The 26,412-nt window shown below is 47.8% G+C and overlaps 1 protein-coding gene across 18 annotated transcripts in view; it reads right to left on the reverse strand.

Moving 5' to 3' along the window:
* Positions 1–18,184, reverse strand: part of BCAS1 (breast carcinoma amplified sequence 1) — a 118,757-nt gene extending 100,573 nt beyond the window's left edge. Inside the window, exons 1-3 of one of the 18 annotated variants that reach the window (XM_021077187.1) lie at positions 17,806–18,184; positions 7,095–7,175; positions 2,847–2,925 (exon numbers count right to left, since the gene is read on the reverse strand). In XM_021077187.1, coding sequence (XP_020932846.1) covers positions 2,847–2,925; positions 7,095–7,166 — 151 coding nt within the window. In that variant the 5' untranslated portion in view covers positions 7,167–7,175; positions 17,806–18,184. Of the gene's footprint in view, positions 1–2,846; positions 2,926–7,094; positions 7,176–17,802 lie in introns of those variants that run through there. The other 17 variants (XM_021077191.1, XM_021077186.1, XM_021077188.1 and 14 more) reach the window with 17 other exon arrangements.

Here is a 26,412-nt window from a genome sequence, read left to right on the forward strand (position 1 = left end):
CGGGTCAGGGAGCTGGTGCAAACCACGTGCGACCCTCCAAAAGGAGACCTTCCTTCTGCTTGCATGTAGGTATCCGCCCAGCAATACTCTGTCCCAGGCTGTTGTCCTATAGCTCAGTCACCTATTGTCCTCCTTCCAGGAAGACCTTCTAGTTATATATACATAAATGTTGGGGGCAAGAAGGAACGGATGGAAAGAGGGAGGAAAAAGAGGAAGGGAGATGGAGGAGAAAGAGAAAGAGGCTTTCTCAATTTCCAATATTTTTCTCCCATATACATCTTCCTACACACTCCTTGCTCTTGTGCCCCATATTAAAAATAGGCATGTAACAACAACAACAGCAATAATAATAAAATGATGATAAAGAAAGCTGTTTCTGTAGGGTATATTATATTCTTGGTGCGTCAGTTTTTCAAGCGTGTCTATAGTTTGCAAATTATAAAAACAATATGATTTTCATTTCAAAGTCTGTGCGTCTCAATAGCCGGCATCTACACTGTTCTCATCAAAGGCTGCTGCTGTCAATACAATCCATTTTGTGTACATCAAAGTAGAAGTTTGACTCACGGGGTTGAAAGGCAGGAAGAGATGTGTGACATTATCTCATCCTGTGGTTGCCAATCCTGGCTGTGCGTCCAAGTCCTCTAGAGAGCTTTTAACAACTCAGGTCCCCAAGTCTCAACCGCAGGGTATTCTAGACAGAGGCTAAGGGATGGACCCAGGCATGTGAGTTTTAAATAAGCCACATAGTAAGATATTGGGATGTAATATAAGAAGCAGCCTATATTTGGTCTTCATCCTTGTTCCTGGCACATGGCTCCTAAAACTTAACTCTGAGAGCCATGAAGATAACTCTTGTTGTTCATGAGGAGCCAGCCCCTTTAAACCACATCTGAGTTTATGTTAATGAGGTGACTTTTGAAAAGCCCCTGAGGATGGGGGGTGGCAGTTGCTAGGGGAACAAGCCACGTGATGCGATGGCTGGGATGTTCAGCCTCAGCCCCCATCTCCAGGGAGGGGAGAGTGGCTGGATATGAGTCCACCACCAGCGACCATGATTTAATGAAGTCTCCACAATAAAGCCTCCGCAGCATTCCTAAAGAACAGAGTGCAGAGAGCTTCCGGGTGGGTGACCACATGGAGGTCCTGGGAGGGTGGCCTGTCCAGAGAGCATGGACGTGCCACCGCCTCCAGGACCCCCCATCCCAGTAAACCTCCCCTTTGCATCTCTTCCATCTGTCTGTCACTGAGTTGTATTCTCTTATAATAAACCGATAATCTAGCAGGTACACTGTTTTCCTGAATTCTTTTTTGTTTTTTTGGCTGCACCCAAGGCATGTGGAAGTTCCCAAGCCAGGGGTTGAACCTGCGCCGTGGTAGCCACCCAAGCTGCTGTAGTCACAACGTGAGACCCTTAACACGCTGAGCCATGTGGGAACTCCTGCTTTTCTGAGTTCTGTGAGCCATTCTAGTAAGCGACTGACCCCGAGGAGGAGGTCATGGGAACTTCTGCTTTGTAGCTGAGTAGGACAGAAGTTGTGGGTAACGGGGGGCTCCCCACTTGCAAATGGTAACCGAGGTGGGAGGTAGTCTCTGAACCCGTGGGAACTGATGCTAACTCTGGGTAGATGGTGTTGGAACAGAATTAGATGGTGGGACACCCAGCTGGTGTCACAGCATCACTCGGTACGGAAAGCTCACACATCAGGTGTCAGATGTGGTGTGTGTGCTGCAGATTGTCGAGAGGGAAAACAGAGCTGTTCTTTCCTTACACTAGGAAAGTCTAAAGCCTCTGGAACCGATGCTCTGATTCATCCCCTCTTGGTTCAGGAGAGGATCTGAAGCCCAGAAACTGACAGGTAACTGACACCAACCACAACCATCAGACAATCGTGATGGCAAACACGCACGGAAGAATTAGTATGTGCCAGGCACGGAAGCACATGCATACTATATCTGATACCTATGTGGTAGGTACTATTATTATCATACTTCGCGGGACAAGGAGGCTGAGGTTCAGAGAGGTTAAGGAAGTGGCTCAAGGTCACACAGCTGCTAGGGGGCAAAACCGACAGTCTGATTCCGCTGGCCTCTTATGTGATTTACAGATATTCTTCACAGAGTAGAACTCAGCCACTTTTGAGGCTTTAAATGTATAGCCCTATATCCCAGAATAAAATCTAATAGGAAAGCCCATTGTCCAGTGTTAACACTTCCCTCATGTAGAGAACATTCGGTTGTCATCTTCTACTCATTTCTTAGGGATTCCTAAGTGCTAGGTAATATGTCACATGCTTTGTGAATGACCTCCTTGAGTCCTCTCAGCAGTTCTCTGAGGTATGGGGTTCTTCCCCCCATTTTAGAGATGAGAAAACTGAGGCTTAGAAAGCCTGGTGACTTGTTTCAGGTCACGCGGCTGGTAAGGGGCAGGGCAGGGATTGTGACCGTGATCTGTCAGACTCCAAAGAGACCCCCGCTTAGTGTTTTCACCCTGTTGCTTCTAGCTGATCTGCTGTAAATCCTTGGCCTTCTCTGGAAGTCTCACATTCCCAGGAGAGAGGAGGGGTGTTGAGTTGAATCGTATCCCCTGCTGCTGAGACCCCAAGTTCCTGCGACCTCGTTAGGAAGTAGGGTCTTTGCAGACCTGGCCCCACCGTGGTGAGACAATACACGGCTGTTGCCGAAGCTGCCTGATGTGTGATGCTGTGTTTGCGACCCTAGAAAACTAACACGAGTGTCTTCCACATGAGCCTGTGGCTTCAACGCTTCCGCTTTGTTCCACTATCCACAGGATCAGCCGGCCCTCCCCGGCCCCCTCCCAGGAGCAGTCCCCGTGAAACACTGACCTTCGTCGTAGAGTTGAACCGTGTGGGTTGATATAATCACCGGCATCCCGTTCTGAGCACACCCGCTCCCAGATGCCCCCTGGAACAGAACACGAGTCAGTATTAGCGGCGTCTTTGGGGAAAATCAGATAAACTCAAGGAAGAACCTTTAAGGCCACAAGGGTACCTCACAAAATTAAGCTTTTTTTTTTTTTTTTTTTTTTTTTTTTTAAATCATAGTTAATGAACAAGGTGGTGCCAATTTCTGCTGTACAGCAAAGTGACCCAGTCATGCATATATGCATTCTTTTTCTCCTATTATCTTCCATCATGGTCTATCCCAGGAGACTGGATAGTGACAGTTCCCTGTGCTACATAGTAGGACCTCACTGCTTATCCATTCTAACTATAAGTGCACAAAACTCAGCGTAAAGTCTGTATTTCCAGAAACTGCTGTGCTTTCTGCCAGGCCTCAAAGAAATGAAATAACCCGCTCTAAGGACCGGATTCCTGTGTGGAAAAGAGCTTTGCATGGTTTATGCCTTGTTTTACTGAGCCTCACAAGCACAGGCAGGATGAATAGGAGACCAGGTGGGGCGCTGGTCTGATCAGCCAGGGAGTAAGAACTTAACATGCTGATTTCAAACCCTGTGAGGCTGTAACCACACCCCACTGCCCTGCACACCAGCGCAGGCCTTTACTCAACAAGCCGGTCAAAGACAGGAAGTGCGGTGCTGCTATTTTTCTGTTCCACACCCACTCGTTCCATCACTCTGGCTGCAAACACTTTCCAATTGTAGACCACCGCCCTGATTTTTTTTTTTTTTTAATTTTACGAGAGTATAGTTGACTTGACAATGTTGTGTTAGTTTCAGGTCTTTAGCAAAGTGAATCGGTTCTACGTATACCTGTTCCTTTTCAGATTCTTTTCCCGTAGAGGTTATTACACAGGATTGAGTAGATGTCCCGCTGCTATGCAGTAGGTCCTTGTTCTTACCTATTCGATGTATAATAGCATCTGTTCCTACCAACCGCCTATTCTATCCCTCCCCCCAGGGTGTCTCCTTTGGCAACTGTAAGTTTGGTTTCAAAATTGTTGAGTCTGTTTCCGTTGTGTGAATAAGTTATTTTGTATCATTTTTTTTATTAGAGTCCACCTGTTAGTCATCTCACATGATATTTGTCTTTCTCTGACTTATTTCACTTAGTATGGTAATTGCTAGGTCTATGCACATTTTTGCAAATGGCCTTATTTTGTTCTTTTTTATGACTGCCCAGGTTTTTTTTCTCTTTTATTATTTATTGCAGATATTTAAAAAAAAAGATTTTAGGAGCTCCTGCTGTGGCTTAGCAGGTTAAGAACCTGATCAGTATCCATGAGGATGCGGGTTCAATCCTTGGCCTCGCTCAGGGGGTTAAAGGATCCAGCTTTGTTGCAAAATGCAACATAGGTCACAGAGGTGGCATGGACCAGGTGTTGCTGTGACTGTGGCTGTGACTGTGGCTGTGGAGGGCAGCTGCAGCTCCGATTCAACCCCTAGTCTGGAAACCTCCATATGCCGCAGGTGCAGCCCTTTAAAAAAAAAGGTTTAATATATATATGTGTGTGTGTGTATGCATTTATGTACACACACACACTCATATGGAAACCAAAAAAGTTGCAAAACAGAATGTACGTTACATGTCATCTTAGTAATAACATAAATTACACTTCTAATAGTTGGCATTAATTGAGTATTGATTATATGCTAAGTATTTGCATATTGTCATATTGCGTTAATACTATTAGTAGTATAGGAGTTCCCGTCGGGGCTCAGTGGTTAACCAATCCGACTAGGAACCAGGAGGTTGCGGGTTCGGTCCCTGGCCTTGCTCAGTGAGTTAAGGATCTGGCATGGCCGTGAGCTGTGGTGTAGGTTGCAGATGCAGCTTAGATCCCATGTTGCTGTGGCTCTGGTGTAGGCTGGCGGCTACAGCTCCGATTAGACCCCTAGCCTGGGAACCTCCATATGCTGTGGAAAGCGGCCCTAGAAATGGCAAAAAGACAAAAAAAAAAAAATACTATTAGTAGTATAATATATGTTAATAAGTACAGAGAGAAAAAAACTAAAAGACTCCCGACCTCCCAATGACAGGAAACTTCTGGGGTGATACAGATTTTTCCTTTCTTTATATTTTTGTTTTACAGTTTTGTTTAGAATAAGCCTGTGTTCTTGAATTTATCATGAGCCCTGCCAAGAAATCCTAAAATCTAAATATCCAACTCACGTGACTCTGGCTCTGTGGTCACAAATGGGATTCCTGGGATGGCACTTGGTGTGCAAATTTGATGCATTTGGCTCACAGAGGTTTTTCTGTTTGTGTGTTTGTTTTAAATATTTTGGAATCAGTTGCCAATTGCCGATACTTAAAAAATCGGGAGCTTTCATTGACATCCTTTTCCAGCTCCTAACAAAAAAGAAGGCTCTGGGAACGCGCTGAGGGTGTAGTCCGCCAGAGCCAGCCGTCTTCAAACGGACTTCAATCTCCCGCTTTGTTGGGTTTTGTGGCTGCCTGGTCCCTGGAGGCCAAAGGCTCCCAGACTTGGGATCATTTGTGGATCTTGGGAAGTGACTGACGCTGGGCCCACACCCAGGGGGCCGTGTGTTCATGGCTCTCAGGTGGGGCTGGCCACCAGGAGTTTTCTTTTCTTTTTTTTTTTCTTTTTTTTTCTTTTTTTTGTCTTTTTGCCATTTCTTGGGCCGCTCCTGCGGCATATGGAGGTTCCCAGGCTAGGGGTCTAATAGGAGCTATAGCTGCCAGCCTACGCCAGAACCACAGCAACACGGGATCCGAGCCACGTCTGCAACCTACACCACAGCTCACGGCAACGCCGGATCCTTAACCCACTGAGCAAGGGCAGGGACCGAACCCGCAACTTCATGGTTCCTAGTCGGATTCGTTAACCACTGCGCCACGACGAGAACTCCCACCAGGAGTTTTCAAAATTTCCCAGGGAATTTTAACACACACGATTGAGGCCAACTCTGAGTTTCCCGCCCATTTCTCCAAACCAGCTTCTATTCTGTGCGTGGGAGATCCCTCGTGCTGCTTCAGTGTTAGTTCACAGGTCCGAGGATTCCCAGGCTGAGCTGGGCTGCAAGGCTCAGACCAGACTGATTATGGAAGCACTGATGGTGGGAACGGAGGCTTTCTGTTACCTGACTGTAGATCTAATAAGACCTATGGACAAGCAGGGGGGTGTCCCTGGCCTCGGCCCTCCTGAGCGGTCTTCCAAAGGGGGAGTCACGGATGAGAAGCTCTCCTCCACCTTGGCTGGACATGCAACAGCTGAGGAGCTCTGAAGCCACAGATGCCTGCCTTTGCTCCCACACACAGATCCTGGTCATTGGTCTAGGGCACAGTGCCAGTCTCCTTATTTATTTATTTCTTGGTTTGTTTTTCTTTTTCTTCTTACAGTTGCACCTGCAACATACGGAAGTCCCCAGGCTAGGGGTCGAATCGGAGCTCCAGCCGCTGGCCTACACCATAGCCACAGCAACACTGGGTCCAAGCGGCATAGCTGCTTACCTATGCTGCAGCTTGTGGCAACGCTGGATCCTGAACCCCCTGAGCGAAGCCAGGGATGAAACCTGCATCCTCATGGACACTATGTCGGGTTCCTAACCCGCTAAGCCGCAGCAGGAACTCCCCCAATTTATTAAGTTTCCCAGATGATTCCAATGTTCAGCCATGGCTGCAAACTACTGATGGAAAAATGGGGTTTCCCATCCTCGGCACTGCCAAGAGTTTGGGCAGGATCCTTCTTTGTCATAGGGGACCATCCTGGGCACTGCAGGATGTGGAGCAGCAGCCCTGGCCTCTACCCACTAGGTGCCAGGGGCAATTCCCCATCTGTGACAGCTAAGGAACATCTCCAGATAATGCCAAGTGTCCCTTGATGGTGAGGCAAAATTCACCCACTGGTGGGAAGCACTGGTCCAAACCCACCTGGGACCAGGTATCAAATTGGCCCCATAGGATTCATCACCACGGAGGACCTTAAAGAGGCAGGGTCCATGGGTTTCTGATTCAGCGGGCCTTGGGTGGGGCTGCACTTTGAGCAAGGTCCTGGATGAGTTCTGGAGTTCTCGAATACAACCAAACAACCCCTGGGGACAGCAGCGCATCCATCACGCCTATGGGGGGAGCCCCGAGCAGGCCTTTACTCTCGCCATCCCCGCCTCTACCGACCAGTAGCGAGTGACCCCGGGACCATAACTACACGACCTTGTGAGTATCTGTTTCCGATTCATTCTCTTGATCTTCAGTCCTTTGGGGGACACTCATTTGGTTACCCATTGTTCCTGCAATAGACAAAAAGAGAGGGGCTGAGAAAAATTAAAACCCGAGACAAACAGAAGTCTAACTCCTGCCTGTGAAACTAAGGTGCAGAGACCTGCCACATTACTGTGGGTATATTTATCACCAGCCCCAGGTAGATCAATTGCTTATGTTTATTTTGAGGAATAAGAGCAGATTTGGGGCTCATGCAGCCAATGGAATTAAAGGCAAACACAGCCCTGATTTTCCATTGCATTTCATCATTATGAAACGTTTATTCCCCGTAGATAACATTTTCTTCCCTCTTAGCCAGGCGCAGCTGTTAAGGAGATTTTAGAATTTATTCAACTGTCGTTAAAATAATACTGACAATTTTTAGTATTCTCTGATCCTCAAACTAAATTAGGTCCCTTGTTAAAAACTCTCACAGCACTGGCACTTTTTTTTTTTTACATAGCGCTTGGCACCACTTGTAATTATATATTTACTTGCTTGTATTTTCATTCGGTCATTGATTCAACAAATGTGTAGAGAGCACAGGCTCTGTACCTTATGTCATGCATAGCACTAGGGTTATAGCTGTGAATTTAAACAGATGAGGCCCCCTGATTTCATTGAGCTGAAATCCGTTGGGTGGACAGAAGATAAACAGACAATAAATCTACAAATCAGGGCTTTTTTTCGTTGTTGTTGCCATATCTGCAGCATGCACAAATTCCTGGGCCAGGGATCAAAGCTGAGCCACAGCAGTGACAACACCAGATCCCTAACCTGCTAGAGGCCATTTGACAGTTCAAGGCAGCGTGGTGCAGGGGTTATGAGCACAGACTGGGAGCAAGAGGACCTGGGCTTGAACCCTCTCTCTGCCCCTTGAACCCTCTCTCTGCTGTGTGTCCTTGGATGAGTTAATTAGCCTCTCTGGGCCTTACAGGTCAGCTATAAGGACACAATGAGTTAATGCTTGTACGGTAGTTAGAATGATGTCTGGCTCTTAATAAGCAATATATATGTGTTTGAAACAAAACACATAGGGTTCAATACTATGAATAAAAAGGAAACATGTACCGTGACAAGACGGGGTCATGACAGAAGGCAGGCGGTGGCAGCACTAGGTAGGATGGTTCTGGAAGGAAGCAGCCACTGATCCAGACTTGGAGGGCCTATCAGAATATTTAACTTCTGTCTCCCTTCCCCAATAAATTGTAAGCACCATGAGGGCAGGGACTGTCTGCCTTTTACCTCCTATTCTCAGCACCGTGCCGGCATTGATCAGGTGCTAAATTATTACTTATTCATTGCGGGGAGGGAATAATCATTAAGAGCAACCCCCTGCCCTGCAGGCACTGAACCAGGCCCTACCCGCATCATCACTAAACCTCCCAAGCGCTGGTTCTAACAATAAGGATAATAGTTAATCATTGTGCAGCGCGTTCTCATTCCTGGCACTGTTTTCAAAAGCATTTCCTGTACTGGGTGCTTTAGCCCCTCAACCTGTGGGACGCAGGAGTCACCATCACCTCACTGGAGACAGAGGAAGCTGACCCTTGTGGAGGTTACGTTGCTTCCCAAAGGTCAGCCACTTAAGGGTGGCAGAGGCACGATTCAAACGCAGGTGGCCTGTGGTCCCAGCTGCTGGAACGTTCTGCATCTCATCACCTCCTCTTGGAAAGGAGGGAACTGAGACTCCCAAAGGCTCCCAGGGCACAACCCAGGAAACGACCGAGTGAGGATTTGACCCAAGCACATCTGGCTCCAGAAGTGGGGCTCTTTCGGCCACTCCCAGCTGCCTTACGACCTAAAAGCTTCTTTTTCGCACACAAACGATTCCAACATAACCTGTCTCTAAAGACCTGGCTGCTGGCTCATTGGCCCTGCTGGCCCTGAGAATCACAGCCAGGACTTTGGATTTCTGGCTGAAAGCAGCCATTGCGTCTCCAAGGATCCCCATTGACCTCTGGCTCATGGTATGAGTTTTAATGCCCTGGTAATAGACTTAAGTAATCAGAAATGATGGAGGCCAGAAAAGGGCATCCTTTGAGGGAATTTTATATGTTTACTAACTGCAACGTGTAATAAAGCTGAATGGGGCTAAAACATACAGGACACTAGTTATGTTGCAATATTTACTATTCTTTTTTGTTGTTGTGGTTGTGGTTGTGGTTGTTGGCTTTTTAGGGCATATGGAAGCTCCCAGGCTAGGGGTCTAATCGGAGCTGCAGCCTACACCACACCCACAGCAACTCGGGATCTGAGCTACATCTTCGACCTACGCCACAGCTCACGGCAACGCTGGATCCTCCTTAACCCCCTGAGCAAGGCCAGGGATCAAACCTTCATCCTCACGGATACTAGTCGAGTTCACTACCACTGAGCCACAATGGAAATGCCAATATTTTCTATTTATAAAACCCAAGAGATGCATACTAACCACAGGCCATCACTTCCACTGTAAGTGGAATATTATGAATATACTATTGACTGTTCAAGGCCAGAGGCAGCAAAAGACAGCTGTGCAACAAATGTAGCTGGCTGCTGGTGTAGTACGGCCAGGGAGCTAAGAATGGATTTCACATTTGTAAGTAGTTGGGAAAAAAAAATCAGAGGAACCACAGATTGTGACGCAAGAAAATGATATGAAATTGAGATTTTAGTATCCAGAAATGAAACTTTGTTGGAGGACTCCACGCTGCTTCATTTATGCATCGTCTACATAGAGCTGCTTTCACGTACTGAGGCAGAGTTGAGTAGCTGCTGCAGAGGCCATATGGCCTGCAAAGCCGAAGCTATTTACTCTCTGTCCCTGTCTGGAAACTTTATCAGTTCTGGTCAAGATCACCCTAGGTAACATTTACCCCTTTTTTAAACAAGGAAATTGAAGCAGCAGAGAGATTAAGTGTTGCCCAGGCTAAGACTGACCAGGATTTGAACCCACCGTATATAAAAATAATGCCAACCACAACTCCAGCAACCATAGTAATGATAAAATAGTAACAATAATATAAAAGGACCGATGTGCTGAGGGCCTACTGTGTGTAGAGAAAGTGTTCTAAGAGCTTTACTGGCTCTAAGTGAATTTACTCCTAACAGCAAGTCAACAAGGCAGTGGTATCATCATTCCAGTTTACAGATGAGAAAACTGAGATGTGTAGGTTAAATGCCTTGACCAAGGCCACTTGCAAAAAATGTATACAGGCTGTATGTACCATGTCTCCATCTAAATCCAGCTTTTTTTCCAAATTAGAAATTATTTACTAATAGGTTTACACACTTTGAAAGCACCTATTTCTCAATTTAAATTGAGTCTAATTTGGAGGCGACTTTCAAATAAAAATATTTGAGGTTATGAAAAACCTTTGGGCTAGAAGTGTCAGGCCTGCCAGCAGGAGCGAAAGTTTTTTACCCCCCCGAGTTTGGGTTTCATTATCCTGATCATTGCACTTTCAAGTAGCCTCCTGACAAGTTCAAGCCCAAATGGAGTGAAAGAAGGAAAATCCATTTTGCACATCTTTTGCAGGAACAACCTGGATTCAGGTAACATTGCTTTCCTCCTTGCAGTTACAATGTGGGTGTAGCCGGATTTCCAGGAGACAAAAACGAATGGTTACTGCCACCTATCGGTCAACATCCGTATCACAGAAATGAACGTGGGCCGCCTACAGGGCGGGGTCAGAATCCCCGGGGAGGTAGAAGGAACCTAGGTTTAGCTATTAAAAGGCCCTTTAAATGTTGGCAAGAGAGTGGCAGGTCCTCTAATGCCCCAAAGACAGTACAGCTAATAAGACAATCGTGGGGATCATATCTGACTGGTATGGAGAGCTTGCCGTGTGTCAGCCCAGTGCTGAGACTTCTAGGACAGCAGGGTAGCAGGTAGGAGAAAAATGTGGGCATCCCCACTCGGCCACATACTGAATGAGTGACCCTGGGCAAGTTACTGGGCCTCTGTTTCCTCTGTAAAGTAGGGATAAATAAGAGCACAGACTGCAGAGGTCGTTGGGGAATTAAAGGTGTTCATACAGGGAAGGTGCCCTGAACAGGTCCTGGCACATGATGGGTGTACCCCGAAGGTGACATCCATGATTAGAAGTATCAGCAGGATCGTCACTGATATTTTCATATCGCTTTCCCCAAACTTGTCTGATACAATCAATTAAAGGCCTTGCCCATGAGTCCCATGATTTTCTCACCGAAAGTCAGGTGCAGGTCTGGGACCTGCATTTTTAGCAAATGCACAGAGGTGAGTGTCACGATCAGGCAGGTGGGGACACCGTGACAAGGAGCATCTGTGCAGGTCATCCTAGAAAGACCAGGAATGAGGGTGTCCTGGGAGGCGGGGCTTCCCTGTTAAGGCTAGGAAAAGTCCTGAGCAAACCCATGAGCTCATCACTCTAGAAGCCGGGTCAGGGACTCTGGGAGGCAAGGACTCTTTTCTCTTTCTTTTTAGGGCCACACCTGCAGCATATGGAGGTTCCCAGGCTAGGGGTCGAATCTGAGCTGCAGCTACCGGCCTACACCAGAGGCACAGCAACGCAGGATCCAAGCCACATCTGGGACCTAGGCCGAAGCTCCTGGCAACGCTGCACCCTTAACCCCCTGAGCCAAGTCAGGGATCGAACCCACATCCTGATGGATACTAGTCAGGTTCTTAACCCACTGAGCCACAATGGGAACTTCACCAAGGACTTTTTTTATCCCCATGTAGCAGGTGGCAAAACTGAGGCTCTGGGGGGTCCAGATGATAATTTCTGTCTGTGATGAAGTTTTCGTCAATCTCCAACAAAGGAGAAACATAAATCAGATGCCAAGTCTTTCCATCAAGAAAAACCTACTTGTTGAAAGAGCTAGGTTTTATTTTGGAAACAAACAAACAAACAAACAAACAAAAAACCACAAAGTTTCAAGGTGATGTCAAAATGCCCTTTCTTTCCTGAACCGATGGTGTTAGTTGTTTTGCTTCTATGACCTTATCAGACATGCATCACAAGCCTCCATATGGCAGAGGGGTTTGTTTTGGAAATTGGACTCAAATTTGAAGGCTTTGCATCTGAGGACACAGGGCGAGTCTTTGGCTGGGGTCGTTCAGGTGAGAAAATCCCTTTCCTTCTTTCTCCACTTCCCAGCTGCGTCCTGAGGCCAGTCCTCACACTGGGTGACACAGGAGAATGAGGATGGAGATTTAAATCCCCAGGCCAGGCCCCAGCCAGCCCGATTCCATCAGACGCTCCGGAACGGGGCCCGGGCCTGGCAATAGTTTCAACTCAAGGGGATTCCCGTGACCGCTGAGGGTGACAGGTGCCCTGTGGGTTATTTGGGGCCAGGACTCTCCCGGCTGCTGGCCACCCCGACACACAGAACCAGGCACAGAACCAGGCCGGGATTCTCAGATGGAGGGAGGGCCTTGACCTTCAAGGTCCACAAATCACTGTCCCCCCTGGAACCTGAAAGCATTCACAACCCTTAGAGCTCTCCTTTCTGAGCCCTCTGTTTTATCAGCCTGCACATCAAGAGATACCTCCAGAGCCTCAGACTTTCCTCTCCAGGGAGTGGGGCGCAGGCCTTGCTCCCCACACAGCCTCCCCTTGTTGATTGGCTGTTGAGAAGTGAGGGGCCCTGCCTCTGGGGGGGAGGAGAAGAGCAGCCTCATGGGGAGCAATCACTCCCCTCCGATTCAGGGCACCCCCCCCTTTCTCCCCCCAGAAAGAGCTATGGAGTGAGACATGCCTCTGCAAAGCCCAAGGTTGTGAGCCTTTGGGGCAAAATGCGCTTTTCTCGTGGAAAATGACAGTATTGTAATGACAAAGGTACCCAACATGTTTTGAGTGTTTTGCAGGAGCCGCGCGTTTTGATGTCTGTGTATTGATTTGCCCTGGCCCTCCAACCATCTGGGTTATATATTCGTCTTTCCTCAATTTTCTTTTTTTCCTTTCCAACTGAATAAAAGATTCTTTAAATTATTTTTTTATTTTTTTATTTTTTTGACCACAGCACGAGGAAGTTCCAAGGCCAGGGATCAAACCTGCACTGTAGCAGCAACCCGAGCCACAGTAGTGACAACACCGGGTCTTCAACCTGCTGTGCCACAAGAGCACTCTTTTAGAGGCCTGTCTGATGGTCATGACTCAAGACGGAAGGCTGCTACTGACATCCAGGGGGCCGGGGGCAGGGGGCAGAGACCAGAGATGCTGCTAAACTTCCCACAATGCTCAGGACAGCCCCACAGCAAAGGATGATCTGGCTCCAGTGTCATTTGTGTGGAGGTCCAGGGACTCTGCTCTGAGGGTTGGACTTAGTGGTTTAGTGTTTTTTTGTTTGTTGGTTGGTTGGTTTGTTTGTGTTTAATGCTTATGGCCACTATTGCCCCGTTTCGAAGAGCTGGTGGAGAACTAGTCCATAGGGTGACAGAGTGAACCCTCCCTCCTGGGTTCAGGTCCAGCCATGTGCAGGAACTGCACTCCTGGTCTGCGGAGGTTGAGATGGCAAAAGGACCGTAAGCGATCCAGCCTCACCAGACTCCCAGGAAGGTGAAAAGAAAGCAGTTCACGTGGTGTTTAGCTCAGTGCTGGTGCTCAGCAGTTGAGGAATGAGGATTAGCCATGATGATAAGCAGTAAATTAAATGGCCCATGGCTTAATAAAAATAATACCGGATGGTTCTACAATGCTATCTCTATGCTGGGCATTGCTCTAAATGCTTTCCTGTCTGAACTCATTGCATCCTCCTGAGACCCTCATGGGGCAGGTGTTCTTAGGATCCCCACTGTACAGATGCAGAACCTGAGCCCAGGGACTCTACGTTCCTTGCCTAAGATCATGCTATGGACTGAATTATGTTGTCTCCCTCCAAGTTCATATGTCAAAACTCTAACCCAATGTGACTCTATTTGGAGATAGAAGAGAGGAAGTTATAAGGGTGGGGCCCTAATCCTGTAGGATTAACGCCCTTATAAGAGGAGACACCCAAGAGCTTTCTCTCTCTCTCTCTCTACCAGGTGAGGACATAGTAAGAGGGCTGAGGCATGAGGACTGCCAGCCAGAAGGAGAACTTTCACCACAAATGGAACTGGCTAAGATCTTGATCTTGGACCCCCTGGCCTCCAGAATTGTGAGAAAACAAATATCTGTTGTTTAAGCCACCCAGTCGATGGTATTTTTGTTATGCAGCCTGAGCTGACTAATACAGATCATCTGCTAGTAAGTGGGAGACTTAACCCTCAGCAACCTTGTTCCAGAGTTCAAATTCTTCACTTCTTACTTTCTAACTTTTATTGTAGCCTCTGCCCAACAAGTTATGCTATATTTTATGTCATATAGTAAAACCTAAAATATGAAACATTTTTTGGATGTTTGTTTTTACAATTAAAAAACAGAAATGAAAATCCTAACTAGTCAAGGAACGCAGCCAGAGCTAAGTGAGGAATAAAGACTTGAAAACTCATCAATAATCTTTGGAAAGATTCAGCCCAAGGGCTTAGCAGTTAATCAAAGGAGAAAATGCTAGTTCTTACTAATACTTTTTACTTCTCTTGTTAATGTGATTCATGAGCTCTGTGTTCTGATCTATGAGACAACTGGTCATTCTGGAAGTTTCCCTCAAAACCCTCCTCATTTATCCCAGTGATGGGTGTTCATAGGGCCTCATTTAATTAATCCATTAATTCAAGATTTTTATTGAATAAATTTGAGGTGTCATGTGTCAATTTAAGGTGTAGCATATGTTACTTGGACACAAGTATATGTTGTAATATGATTGTCAGTATAATTATATTTATCACATTATGCAATTACAGTGCGATATTATTGTCATTTTCATTATAGTGTGCACTAGATCTCGATGGCTTATTTACTACTCATTACAAGTCTAGATCCTTACACACCTTCACGCTCGTCCCCTTCCGCCCCTCCTACTGCCACCAACGTCAGTTACAGTTTAACAGTATGCTCTCCTCCTAGGAAGAGATCAAACACCAAATACGGTAGGAGCTGCCCTGGAGAAAGAGCATTTCAGCAGCTGCTTTGCCAGCCGGCAGTTAAATGCCTGTCAAATGGGAGGAGGAGGTCCTCGAAGGGTGGAATGGTGACAGAATTAGTCACCAAGTACACAGAAACACCTTTGATCAATGCAGTGGAATGTGGGCACACCGTGGCCCCTCTCACCACCTGATGAGGGTGGTGCCGACATGGCCGGGCTGCCACGCCCAGCAGAACAGGCCCTCTGCTGCCCAGCTCCAAAGCTAAGGTCAATGAGTAAAGAGAACAGACCTGCCGGGCAAGGTGCTAGGGTCCTGCATCTCCCCGTGGCCCCCAGCACCGTGCTGGCATTGGGGCTGCCATGTGCAGGGGTACAGGCTGCCTCCTGCACAAGGGGCAGGCGAGGACTGAGATCCATCCCTCTCTGAGCTCCCCAAGCCCTGGGCCCTGCGCCCTGATATGGGCCTGCTTGGCCCAAGGGCGGAGGGGCTTCTTTATCAAAGTCGAGTTGAGTGTTTCAGGAACGCGTAGTGGCTGGTGGATTGCTCGATTGTGTTTGCGTCCACTTACGCGCCGCTGTTCCTAGAAGGTCAGCGCTCAGTACCCTATTCTGAGTGTTGCACCGAACCTTTAAGCTAATCAGGATAGCAGGTGACCTTAACTGCAGCCTGACTCGGAGCCGGCCTGGCAGGAGAGGCGTCCATGCAAAAGTCAAAGGGGCCCCCTCTCAAGGTTGGGCAGGTGCAAATGGGCACCTCGGAGTGAGCGTCTCCCTGCATGACCCCAAGGTGCCTGACTCGCTTCACCCTAGTCCTGGCCCTGGGACCAGAGCTTTACATGCACTGTCTCCACTTTCTCTTAGAGCAGCCCATTATTCCCCCACTACACCGATAAAGAAACTGAGGCTCGGAGATGCAAACCCCTCACCCTTAGAATGTCAGCTCCCTGAGGTTCAGGCACCCTGGCTCATCCTGTTGCACAGAGGGAGCCCTCAGTTCCCATTTGGTGATTGAGGGGGTAAAGGAGTGTAAAGAAACTCCGACCGGAAAGAAAGCTCTGGAGAGGCAGAGCCAAGGATGAACCTGGTTCCATCTGACTCGGGCTCTCAAATTCTTAACCGTGTCCCAACCCAGCTCTGGGCAGCAAGAGCTGACGGTGCCACCCTCCAGCAGGGGTGAGCCTGCAGCACGGGTGAGCCTGCGTGGAGCGGTGGCAGCGACCCTGCGAGGCCTTTTCCCACCCTCTGCCCGTGCATCCTCTGTCATCCGAAACCAGCCAGGACGGGCTCTTCCAGACCCGTTTCTCTCCGGAAACACATGCCTTTCCCCAACAAGATAATCCTTCCCAAGTCTCAAAACCCTTTGGGGGGAAAAAATCCACCATGATTTGGGATTCCTTAAATTGAAAATTCTAATAGCACGCCCCGCTCTGGGCTTTTATTTATGAAGAGAGCACGGATCTATAACCCCAGGTCATAGTGGGTGCACGATGAGGGGGGGGCTAGGTGCCCCCCCAATGGTGCAAAATTTAAGGGGGCGTCCAAGCACTCAGCCAGCAAGATTAATAGTATTTTTTAACACAATATTTACGAAACCCAAAATTAATGCTGCGTCTCATCCTGTTTTTAATGAACATGTTATTTTGTTCATCGTGGGTGTTTTGGCATTCATTTTAGAATTTTAAAATATTGCTTCAAATTATCATTTATCTCAGTGACTGGGATCTTTGGTGTCTCTTAAATTCTGCGCCCGGGGTGAGGCCTCACTCTTCTCACTGGAGTCCTGGCCCTGACTGGATCCCAGCTTCGCAGCTTCCCTTCTGAGATCTAGAATGAGTTCCCACCTCCTCCTCTTCCCCCGGCCTCCTGTTCCCAATTATCACTTGGAGATGGGGACCACAACAAAAATAACAGCTAATATTTATTAAGTGCATGGGTGTTCTCATGCATTAGTCTGCTTAGCCCTTGTGGATGTCACTTGGCTCTTGCTACCATGATTGTGCCCATTGTACAGATAAGGAAACTAAAGCCCAGAGGGTGAGGTCACCTGCTCCAGGACAGCCAGCCAGCCGGGGGTGGGGTCCAGACTGGCATCTAGGAGTCCGTGGGGCTTCAAACCACTCACCCTCCCATCACCACGACTCTTCAAGGCAGAAGACAGAGTTTCCAAGGACTGTGCAAATTTCTGGAGTCCTGCAGGTGGACTACCTCAAGGGGTGTGCTCTTGGAGGTGAAATAGGACAATTTATGGAAAGAGCCAGATTCTCGAAGGGCGCTGGAGGAAGCTTTCTCCTTCTCTGCCTCACTTCCCTAGCCCGTGCCCCTCAGTGGAGACTCAAAGTTGGCTTCACTGTGGGAGCCACCTCTCCATCCGCCGGCTCCCCTGTATTTGACACCTGAGTGGTTCCGTGCAAACAGGAGCTCTTTCTGTTGCTCTGTACTGGACACAGCCCACATTGCCACAGAATCCTTGCACAACTCTTTTATGTAAGGCTATCTTTGGATCCACTTCACCAATGGCGAAACTGAGGCTTTCACATACCCAACACCCTTCGGGGAATCACAGAGCCGGGGGTCCGACACCTGGGGTTTCACTCAACCCCCTCTGATCGCCAGCTCAGCTCCTGCACGTCATTGCTCACCACAGACAACAAACCCTCCAGCCACGCTTCAAGGATCTGCAAGCAGTTACCTCTGAGCCCCTGGTGGGAGTGTCTTCAGTCCCCTGGTGTCACCTGGAGCTGCTTCTGCTCGGAGTGCCGTGTCTCCAGCTGGTGCTGCCCAGTGCCCAGCTGCCAACTGAGCCGGGCAGGCTGCCCTGTGCTTCCTCACCCGGAGCCTACTGGCTGAATACACAGAGCCGGGCAAACACAAGTCTGGGTGGGGCTTTCCTCTCCCCTGACCGCCCTCTAGAAGCAGGTTCTCTTCCTGGATTCGAGGCTGTCCTTCCCTCACCAATAAAAACCAGGGACCCGATTTCTCCTGTGCCCAACGCCTCCCTGGCACCACCAGTATCCTGTTTGGTGGCCCTCACCCACCATAGCTGCTGGGGTTCACCCAGCTCGCTAATTCCCTTCCCCAGTAATCACAGGTCATGGGCAGAGCAGGGCAAACACGTTCCGTGAGGTTTTTGCAGTTCTGTCTGCCTTTCACCTTCATTTTTTTCTGCAACACCACCTCCTCCACCACCCAAGTGGGAGGAAAAAGCGTCTCAGCCACAGCACCGCCCCCAGTCACGTAACCATCACTCCCAAAGGGCTTTGGATGCTGGAAAGCAGGTAACCTGAGGGTGGCTTATTGCTCTGGAGACAACATAGCAATGGAAATGGCGTGCTTTTCTCTGCAGGCTAGAACCTCAAGGCAGGCTATTTAATTTATTTAATCCCAGCAAGGATGTTTACTAAGGTTAAAAGATATTAAAATAAGAGTAAGTACAGCAAATGGGACCAGGACCCCAAATAAATGTGCAGGTTGATTTACAGGCTTGCTATGAAGCCTTCATAGATGTGGCTTTGAGCTTCCTAACAGCCAGTGCAAAAAGGGAAACATGATAAGTTATATTATTCAGTGTTCTTGAGAAAACATTCAGGAGAAAGACAAACCAGTCATTACTGTGGCTTTATGTGTGAATATGTGCATCCAAGCACCCCTGATGAATACTTGCTGAGTGCCAGGCTGTCGGTAGGCCTGCGTTTAGAGGGAGGCAAACCCTGCCTGGGCTCCTTATAATTAAACACAGAGTCCTACAAATAAATAGAGTCAGAGTATGGTCCGCATGAAACAAAAGCTGAGGCTGCGAAGAGAGAGGAACAGGGAGAGCTGGAAAAGGGCCCTTTCAGAAAGCCACGCTTAAGGGACAAAAATACTATTTCAATAAATATTGAAGTCACAATTGGATGCATCATAATTAGGTCTATAACCTCCAGTCCAGCTCAGGGCTGTACCTTAAAATCTGGAATGCAATAAACTCAATTGCCAAGCAGCTGTCAGGCACACACAGCAGGCCAACACAAGCACACAGAGGCAGGCTGGCCTGGAGGGTCAAGGGCTTAGGGTCCCTGACTCTGTGTTCAGATCGTGACTCTGACCAGCTGTCCAGCTTTCCTTCCCTCCGTCCCTGACGCCCCTCTTGGTCGTGAGTGCCTTTGCGTTTACTTTGCGCTCACCTGTGTATCCCGGGGTCCTAGCATCCTGCAGAAGGGGTGGCCATCTCCCTGCCGTCCAGTAGGTCCTCGGCAGGCACTGCCGGATGGGACCAGTTCACTCGTCAATATCTGTGACAGTAAGTGCCCCATGGAGGGCGTTTTACTCTCTGTAGAGCGTTTGGCATCCATTCATCTCAGTGAGGTCCACACTGCAATGAGGAGTTTTGCACCCATTTTACAGAAGTGGTGTATTAGGTTTAGGGCTCCGGGAGGGACATAAGGGAACATCATTCAGCCAAGGCACTTGGTAGCATGCCCGGGGTATCACAGACTCTTCTCAAGTGTCACCTGAATAGTGGCAGCGTAGGCAGGGCTGGCTGTGATTTGTAGGACCAGTGCAAGAGGAAAATGCGATTACAGCTCACTCGTGATGTTATACATTCTGTGGGTTTGGACAAATGTACAATGACATGTACCTGCCACTGTAGTTTCTAGAATAACATCACTGTCCTAAAGATCTTTTGTCCTCTGCCTAGTCACCCTTCCTTCCCCCCTCGTCCCTAGGAACCATCAATCTTTTCTTAATTTATTATTATTATTATTATTATTATTTTTTAGGGCTGCCCCTGTGGCGTATGGAAGTTCCTAGGCTAGGGGTCAAATCAGACCTGCAGCTGCCAGCCTATGTCAGGGCCACAGCAACACAGGATCTGAGCCACATCTACAACCTACACCACAGCTCACGGCAACTTCGGATCCTAAACGCACTGAGCGAGGCCAGGGATCGAACCTGCATTCTCACGGATGCCAGTCAGTTTTGTTAACTGCTGAGCCAGGACAACAGGAACTCCTGCTTAATGTCTTTTTAGTTTTGCTTTTTCCAGAACGTCAGATAGTTGGAATTAGATAGTTTGTAGCCTTTTCAGCTTGGCTTCTTTCACTCAGTAACAAGTATTTAAGTCTCCTCAGTTTCTTTCCATCCCTTGCCAGCTCATTTCTTTTTCACACTGAGTAATAGTTCATTGCCTAGAAATACTAGTATAGTTATCCGTTCACCTACTGAAGGATATTTTGATTATTTCCAAGTTTTGTTAATTATGGATAAAGATGCTTTAAATATCCATGAGCAGGTTTTCAATTCCTTTGGGTAAATTACCAAGGAGTATGAATGCTGGATCATATGTTAAAAGTAGATTTAGTTTTATAAGACATTGCCTTGGAGTTCCCATCGTTGCTCAGTGGTTAACGAATCTGACTAGGAACCATGAGGTTTTGGGTTCGATCCCTGCTCTTGCTCAATGGGTTAAGGATCCAGCATTGCTGTGAGCTGTGGTGTAGGTAGCAGACGCGGCTCGGATCCCGTGTTGCTGTGGCCCTGGCGTAGGCTGGTGGCTACAGTTCCGATTAGACCCCTAGCCTGGGAACCTCCATATGCCATGGGTGCAGCCCTGGAAAAGGCAAAAAGACCAAAAAGAAAAAAAGAAAAAGAAATTGCCAAACATTTTGCATTCCCACCAGCAATGTATGAGAGTTCCTGTTGCTCCACATTCGTGCCAGCATTTGACAGTGTCAGGGTTCTGATCTGACCATCCTAATAGGTTGTCCCATTAGCCTATTTTACTTCTGCAACACAAGTTCAAAGAGAAAAATTGTGAAGAATTTCAAGACGGTGTCCACAGAGTATTACATCAAGCCCGGGGTGCTGGCTGGAGGGAGCTCAGAAGCAGAAATCTCTTGGTGGGAGAATTTATTTCCGACTGTCCCCAGGGCAGGAGCTGAGTGGGAATGGCGTTGCTCCGGCCATGCATACCTGAGGTGGTATTCATCATTGCACCTGCTGATCTGGTTCTCTCTTAATCTTCTTGCTTTACGATCTCCTCCCCTCTTCAAATATTGACAAGCTCATGAAGTTTTCATCTCCTGCTATCAAGTCGCTTTCCTGGAATCTGGACTGGAGCTGGTCCTTGTGCTGAAGAATCCCTGGGAACCTGAAATCTGAGGTCTCTCTGCACCATTTCCAGGCCTCCCCTGCCAGCCTTGCAGACAATCCTTCCTCCTACACACAAGCCTCTCATGCAATCTGAGCCAATTTCAGCCATGTTTTTGATCACTGAGCCAGAGAGGGGCACGACCCAGACATCACAGTGTGGTCATGCATGCTCGCCCTGCTTCGAATGAGATGGTAAATCTGATATGCACATTGTCTTGTTATTTTTTGTCTTTTTAGGGCTGCTCCTGTGACAAATGGAAGTTCCCAGGCTAGGGGTCGAATAGGAGCTGCAGCTGCTGACCTACCCCACAGCCACAGCCACACCAGATCTGAGCCATGTCTGCGACCTACACCGTAGCTAACGGCAACGCCAGATCCTTAACCCCCTGAGTGAAGCCAGGGATCGAACCTGCATCCTTGGGTTCATTACCGCTGAGTCACAGTGGGAACTCCACACACCGTCTTTTTGTGTCCACCCCTCACTTGGCATTTTTCAGATCACTTTCTTGTACATTATCCAATGTGCTCCTTGGTAGAATCCTATGGCATCAGAAGTAGCCACTTGGGTAAGAAGGAAACAGAGGTTCAGAGAAGACAAATGTCTCCCTCCAAATCAAACCACGGACAGGAACTGGAGTCAATAAAAGGCTAAACCCTGGGCCCAGCCTTGATTAGAAACCCCGGCTCTAGAGCCATGCAGAAAAAGAATCCTGGCTTCGGCAGCTGATTAGCTGTGTGACGTTGAGCAAGTGGCTTGCCCTTTCTGGGCTTTTATCATCTGTAAAATGGGAGTTGGGGCAGCACCCAAGTCATAGACTTGTCATGGGTATCAAATGAGTTAATTCACAGGAAATACTTAACACGGCGCTGGGCACAAAGTATGGCTCTGGGTTTGGAAAGAAAGGGACAACGTTAGCTTCTACAGGATAGCACTGATGAGAGAGGGATCTTGACCGCATGGATCCTAGGCGAGGTCTGGGGACTAGATGTAGAGAGGGGACAGGTAAGGGAGCTCACTCAGTCTAGCCCACCTGATTTTGCAGACCAGGCTCCAACCCCAGCTCTGCGGTGGTCTCCGCACCCTTAGCCTTGTTCTGAATTTATATGGAAATAAAGGCCACAGGAGGAGCTGCACAGAGAATGTACACTAATCTACACAGACTGGCATGGAAGTCAAATACCATGTTAGATCCCCACAATTTTAGCCTTTGGTTCTTTCTTCTAATCGTTGGAATGAATGGCTTCCCCGCTAACCCCTGTTCTTGGGGGTGGCAAGATGGGGGCTCTGTTTTCTGCCATCTTTCTAGCTTGTTCCAAGATTTCCTCCCACGAGCAGAGAGTAAAATAAAACTAGGTAGCACCTGCCTGTCAGTGTTCTCTGCTTCAGAAACTTGAGTCAGAAAGCTGTTTTAAATGAGAAGCATCTGCAAATACTTCTGCAAATGGCGTTGGCCATAGGGTCTTATGAGGTGCTAATAATTTCTCCTCTTCGTGTGAATTCTTCTGGGGTCTTCCTGCTCTCAGTGAATGAAATGAGAGAAAGAAAATATGGACTCGGGCAGGCAGGGGTTTGTTTTCTTTTCTTTCTTTGTTTTCGGGAAAGTGGATGGGGTTTCCTGAGCAGTGGTGTCAGGGAACAGCCTCCGTTCTCCCTCTCTGTTAGAGCAAACATGAGCTCTGCGACAGATGCCGACTAGAAATTTCTTTCCGTCGGGGCTTGGAGAGCAGAGAAGAGGTTACTGTGTAGAGAGGTTCAGGCGGTTACTGTGCTCATTACGGCTGTGTGGGGATAGAAGCATTTGTCGCTCCCATACCTGGGTACCTCCATCTCCAGTCTTAACTGATGGACAGGGGTATTTCCATGCCAATATTTTTTTTCATTTCAGGAGTTCCCTGGTAGCCAGGCAGTTAAGGATCTTGTGTTGTCACTGCTGTGGCTCAGGTCAGCGCTGTGACTCCGGTTCAATTCCTGGCCTGGAAACTTCTACATGCCACCAATGATTTCACTTTATTAACATGAGCACTTCAGATTCAAGATGATGTTTTCAAGGTTTGCTGTCGGCAGTTTCCTTGCCCTTCCTGGTCAATTAACTCATTTATTCCCATCATCATGGGAAAAGGGCAGGACTCTTCAGAGAAAGTCTTCCACTTTCCCAGAAGACCTCCTGTGAGAGCCCAGAGCACATTGCACATGGACCTGCCTATCCTGTTTGCAGACAAGAGAGAGCATATCCTCCCCGCAAAAGGAGCAGAGCGCCCAGGGCCAGCTGTACTCACGCAGGACGTGGCGGTGTGCAGAACCCGCCCCTTCTTCTCATGCGATCAACTCAAGATTGACCTGGCATGGTCGTCATACGAGTGGATGGGTGGATAGGATTTGCATTAGGTGAAGAAAGTGTTCAGAGGGTCTCTTTACAGAGGTTCCAGAGTCCAATGGACTCTGGGGCCACTGTTTCTAATCCCAACTTGGGCACTGAACTAGCCATGTGGCTGCAGCAGGTGTCTACCCAGACCCCGTCTCGGGACCCTCCCAGCTTCTGGAAGGGTTGGCCGTGGGTGGCCCTCTCTTTCTCTCTCTCTAGAACTTGCCCTGCTGCAGACCAGCCCCTTCTGGTCTGGGCAGTCAGCATCCTACGACTGACTGATATAAATAAGACCTGTGGACAGCCTTGAAAGATGGACTCAGCTCCAGAGGTCGCTGCCCGGATGGACTGAGCCCTTGGTGAAACCATGTGGCAGTGGCCACCTTCTCTCTCTGCCCAGTCCTGCCCCCCTTCACCCCACACCCCCAACCCAGGGGTTTAGGAGATCACACCCTCTTTAACTAACTCCCCATCAGACAAGTCTCCATTTGAAGGTCTGCTTCCCATGGAACCAGAACCAATCTATGAGAAGGATCTTAGGAAAGTCAGCTTTTGAACATGAAAATGCACATGGGGAAAAGTGAAATAAATAGTTCAAAAGGTTATTCAAACAAAGGCAAGCAAACAAAAATGTGGAGCTGTCACTCCAACCCTCCTAGGCTGACGCCCTAAAGCTACACACCTTCTAGTGGATCATTGAAGGCAGGGCTTCTCAAAGTATGGTCCAGGAAGCCGTGGATGTCTCTGAGCCTTTCAAGCAGTCCACGAGGTTACACTGTCTTCATAACATCACTAAGATGCTAGTTGCATTTCTCTTGCTCATCTCCTCACAGGCACAAAGAGAATAAGAAATTCATGGCATGGCTTCAGATTCTACACTACAACTAACCTTAGAAACTATCCCCTGTCAAGTTTTGGTGTGGTATCAAAGCACACTACCCCCAATTATTAGAAAAGGCTATTCAAATACTTCCCCTTTCTGGAGTTCCCGTCTCAGTGCAGTGGAAACAAAGCCGACTAGGAACCATGAAGTTTCAGGTTCGATCCTTGGTCTCGCTCAGTGGGTTAAGGATCTGGCGTTGCCGTGAACTGTGGTGCAGGTCGAAGACGTGGCTTGGATCCCACGTTGCTGTGGCTCTGGTGTAGGCTCCAGATTAGACCCCTAGCCTGGGAACCTCCAGATGCCGTGGGTGTGGCCCTAAAAAAAAGACAAAAAGCCAAAAAAATAAAAACTTCCTTTTCCAACTACTTAACTGTGTGGGGCTGAATTTTCTTCCTATATTTGAACCAAAACAACACACGGAAACACATTATATAGAGAGAAGATATGGGAATCTAGCCGTCTCCTCTGAAGGCAGAAATTTAAAAGATTGGCAAAAATGAAAAACTATGCTATTATTACTGCCTTTTGTTTTCTATTTGGAATAAACCAAATAGTTTTGTTGGAAGCTATTGAAAAGAGTTATTTTTCATAAAAATGTAATTTTTGTTAACATGGAATGGGTTTATTATTTTAAATGCATTTATAAATGTTTTAAAAAGTCTTAGTTGTCATTTCTAATATGGCAAATTTCTGTAGCTCTAATCCACATAAAGAAAAGCAATTGTGGGCCTCAATACTTTTTAGTGACTTAAAAGTGTTCTTGAGAACAAAACTTCAAAAACTCCCCGCTTTTCCTCTCATTACAGAAAGAATAGATGCTCATTATAAAATATACAGGAAGCAAGTATAGATATAAGGAATAATAATCCATAATCCCATCACTGAGAAAGTCTCTCTTTTGGTCTTTTTCTCTTTCCATATCAATATCATGCATTACTGGTTCTGAAATACTCTTTTGAAGCTGACATTTTTTTTTAAATCATGTATATGCTGTCAATATGTCATGTACCAGGGGGTTGGGGTTTCTTTGAGTGGCTGTGCCCCAGGTAAATGGTCTTGTTGTACATTTTAGTGTTTGACATCTGCTGTTCTAAGCACAGAGTTGGTCCTCCTTCTAGCAATGTTATTGAAGTCATTTCAGAGATCTTTCTCTTGGAAGCCTTTCCCAGATGTTTCATGTGGGATCAAAGGCTAGTCATGTTTAAGAGTTCCTGTCATGGCTCAGGGGTTAACGAATCCGACTAGGAACCATGAGGTTGCAGGTTCGATCCCTGGCCTTGCTCCGTGGGTTAAGGATCTGGCATGGCCGTGAGCTGTGGTGTAGGTCACAGACACGGCTCGGATCCTGTGTTGCTGTGGCTGTAGCGGAGGCTGGTGGCTACAGCTCTGATCAGACCCCTAGCCTGGGAACCTCCATATGCTGCGGGAGAGGCCCTAGAAAAGGCAAAAAGACAAAAAAAACAAAAAACAAAAAACAAAAAAAAAACGGTAGTCATGTTTTAAAGGCATCGGACACACGTGGCCAAATTTCCTCTCCACGAAATGGCCTTCTGTGAGGCCAGGGGCGGGGTCTCCATCACTGGGGATGCTAGTCTGTGTTGGCACAGAGGAATGAGCGAGTGCGTGTGTGAGAAGGACAGATTTGTTGTATCCAGATTAAAACTGGGCATTAGCCGGTAAAAAAGTATTTCGTACTTGCTTATGAAAAAAAGGGATCCCTCACCACTATTGCATCTTGTCTTTCTCCCCCTTGGCGACCATGAGGCGGAAAATGTTGTCACATTGGACATGTGTCTGTATTCTTTGCCGGCTGCCAAAACAACTGACTCTCCACAGACGCCCAGCAACGTTTATCTTCCAGGACCTGCCTCCTTCCTCATCCCCTTTCATTACTCGGCCAAGGAGAGCTGGAAATAGGTAG

Source organism: Sus scrofa, chromosome 17 (assembly GCF_000003025.6).
Source record: "Sus scrofa isolate TJ Tabasco breed Duroc chromosome 17, Sscrofa11.1, whole genome shotgun sequence".
NCBI classification, from domain to species: Eukaryota; Metazoa; Chordata; class Mammalia; order Artiodactyla; family Suidae; genus Sus; species Sus scrofa.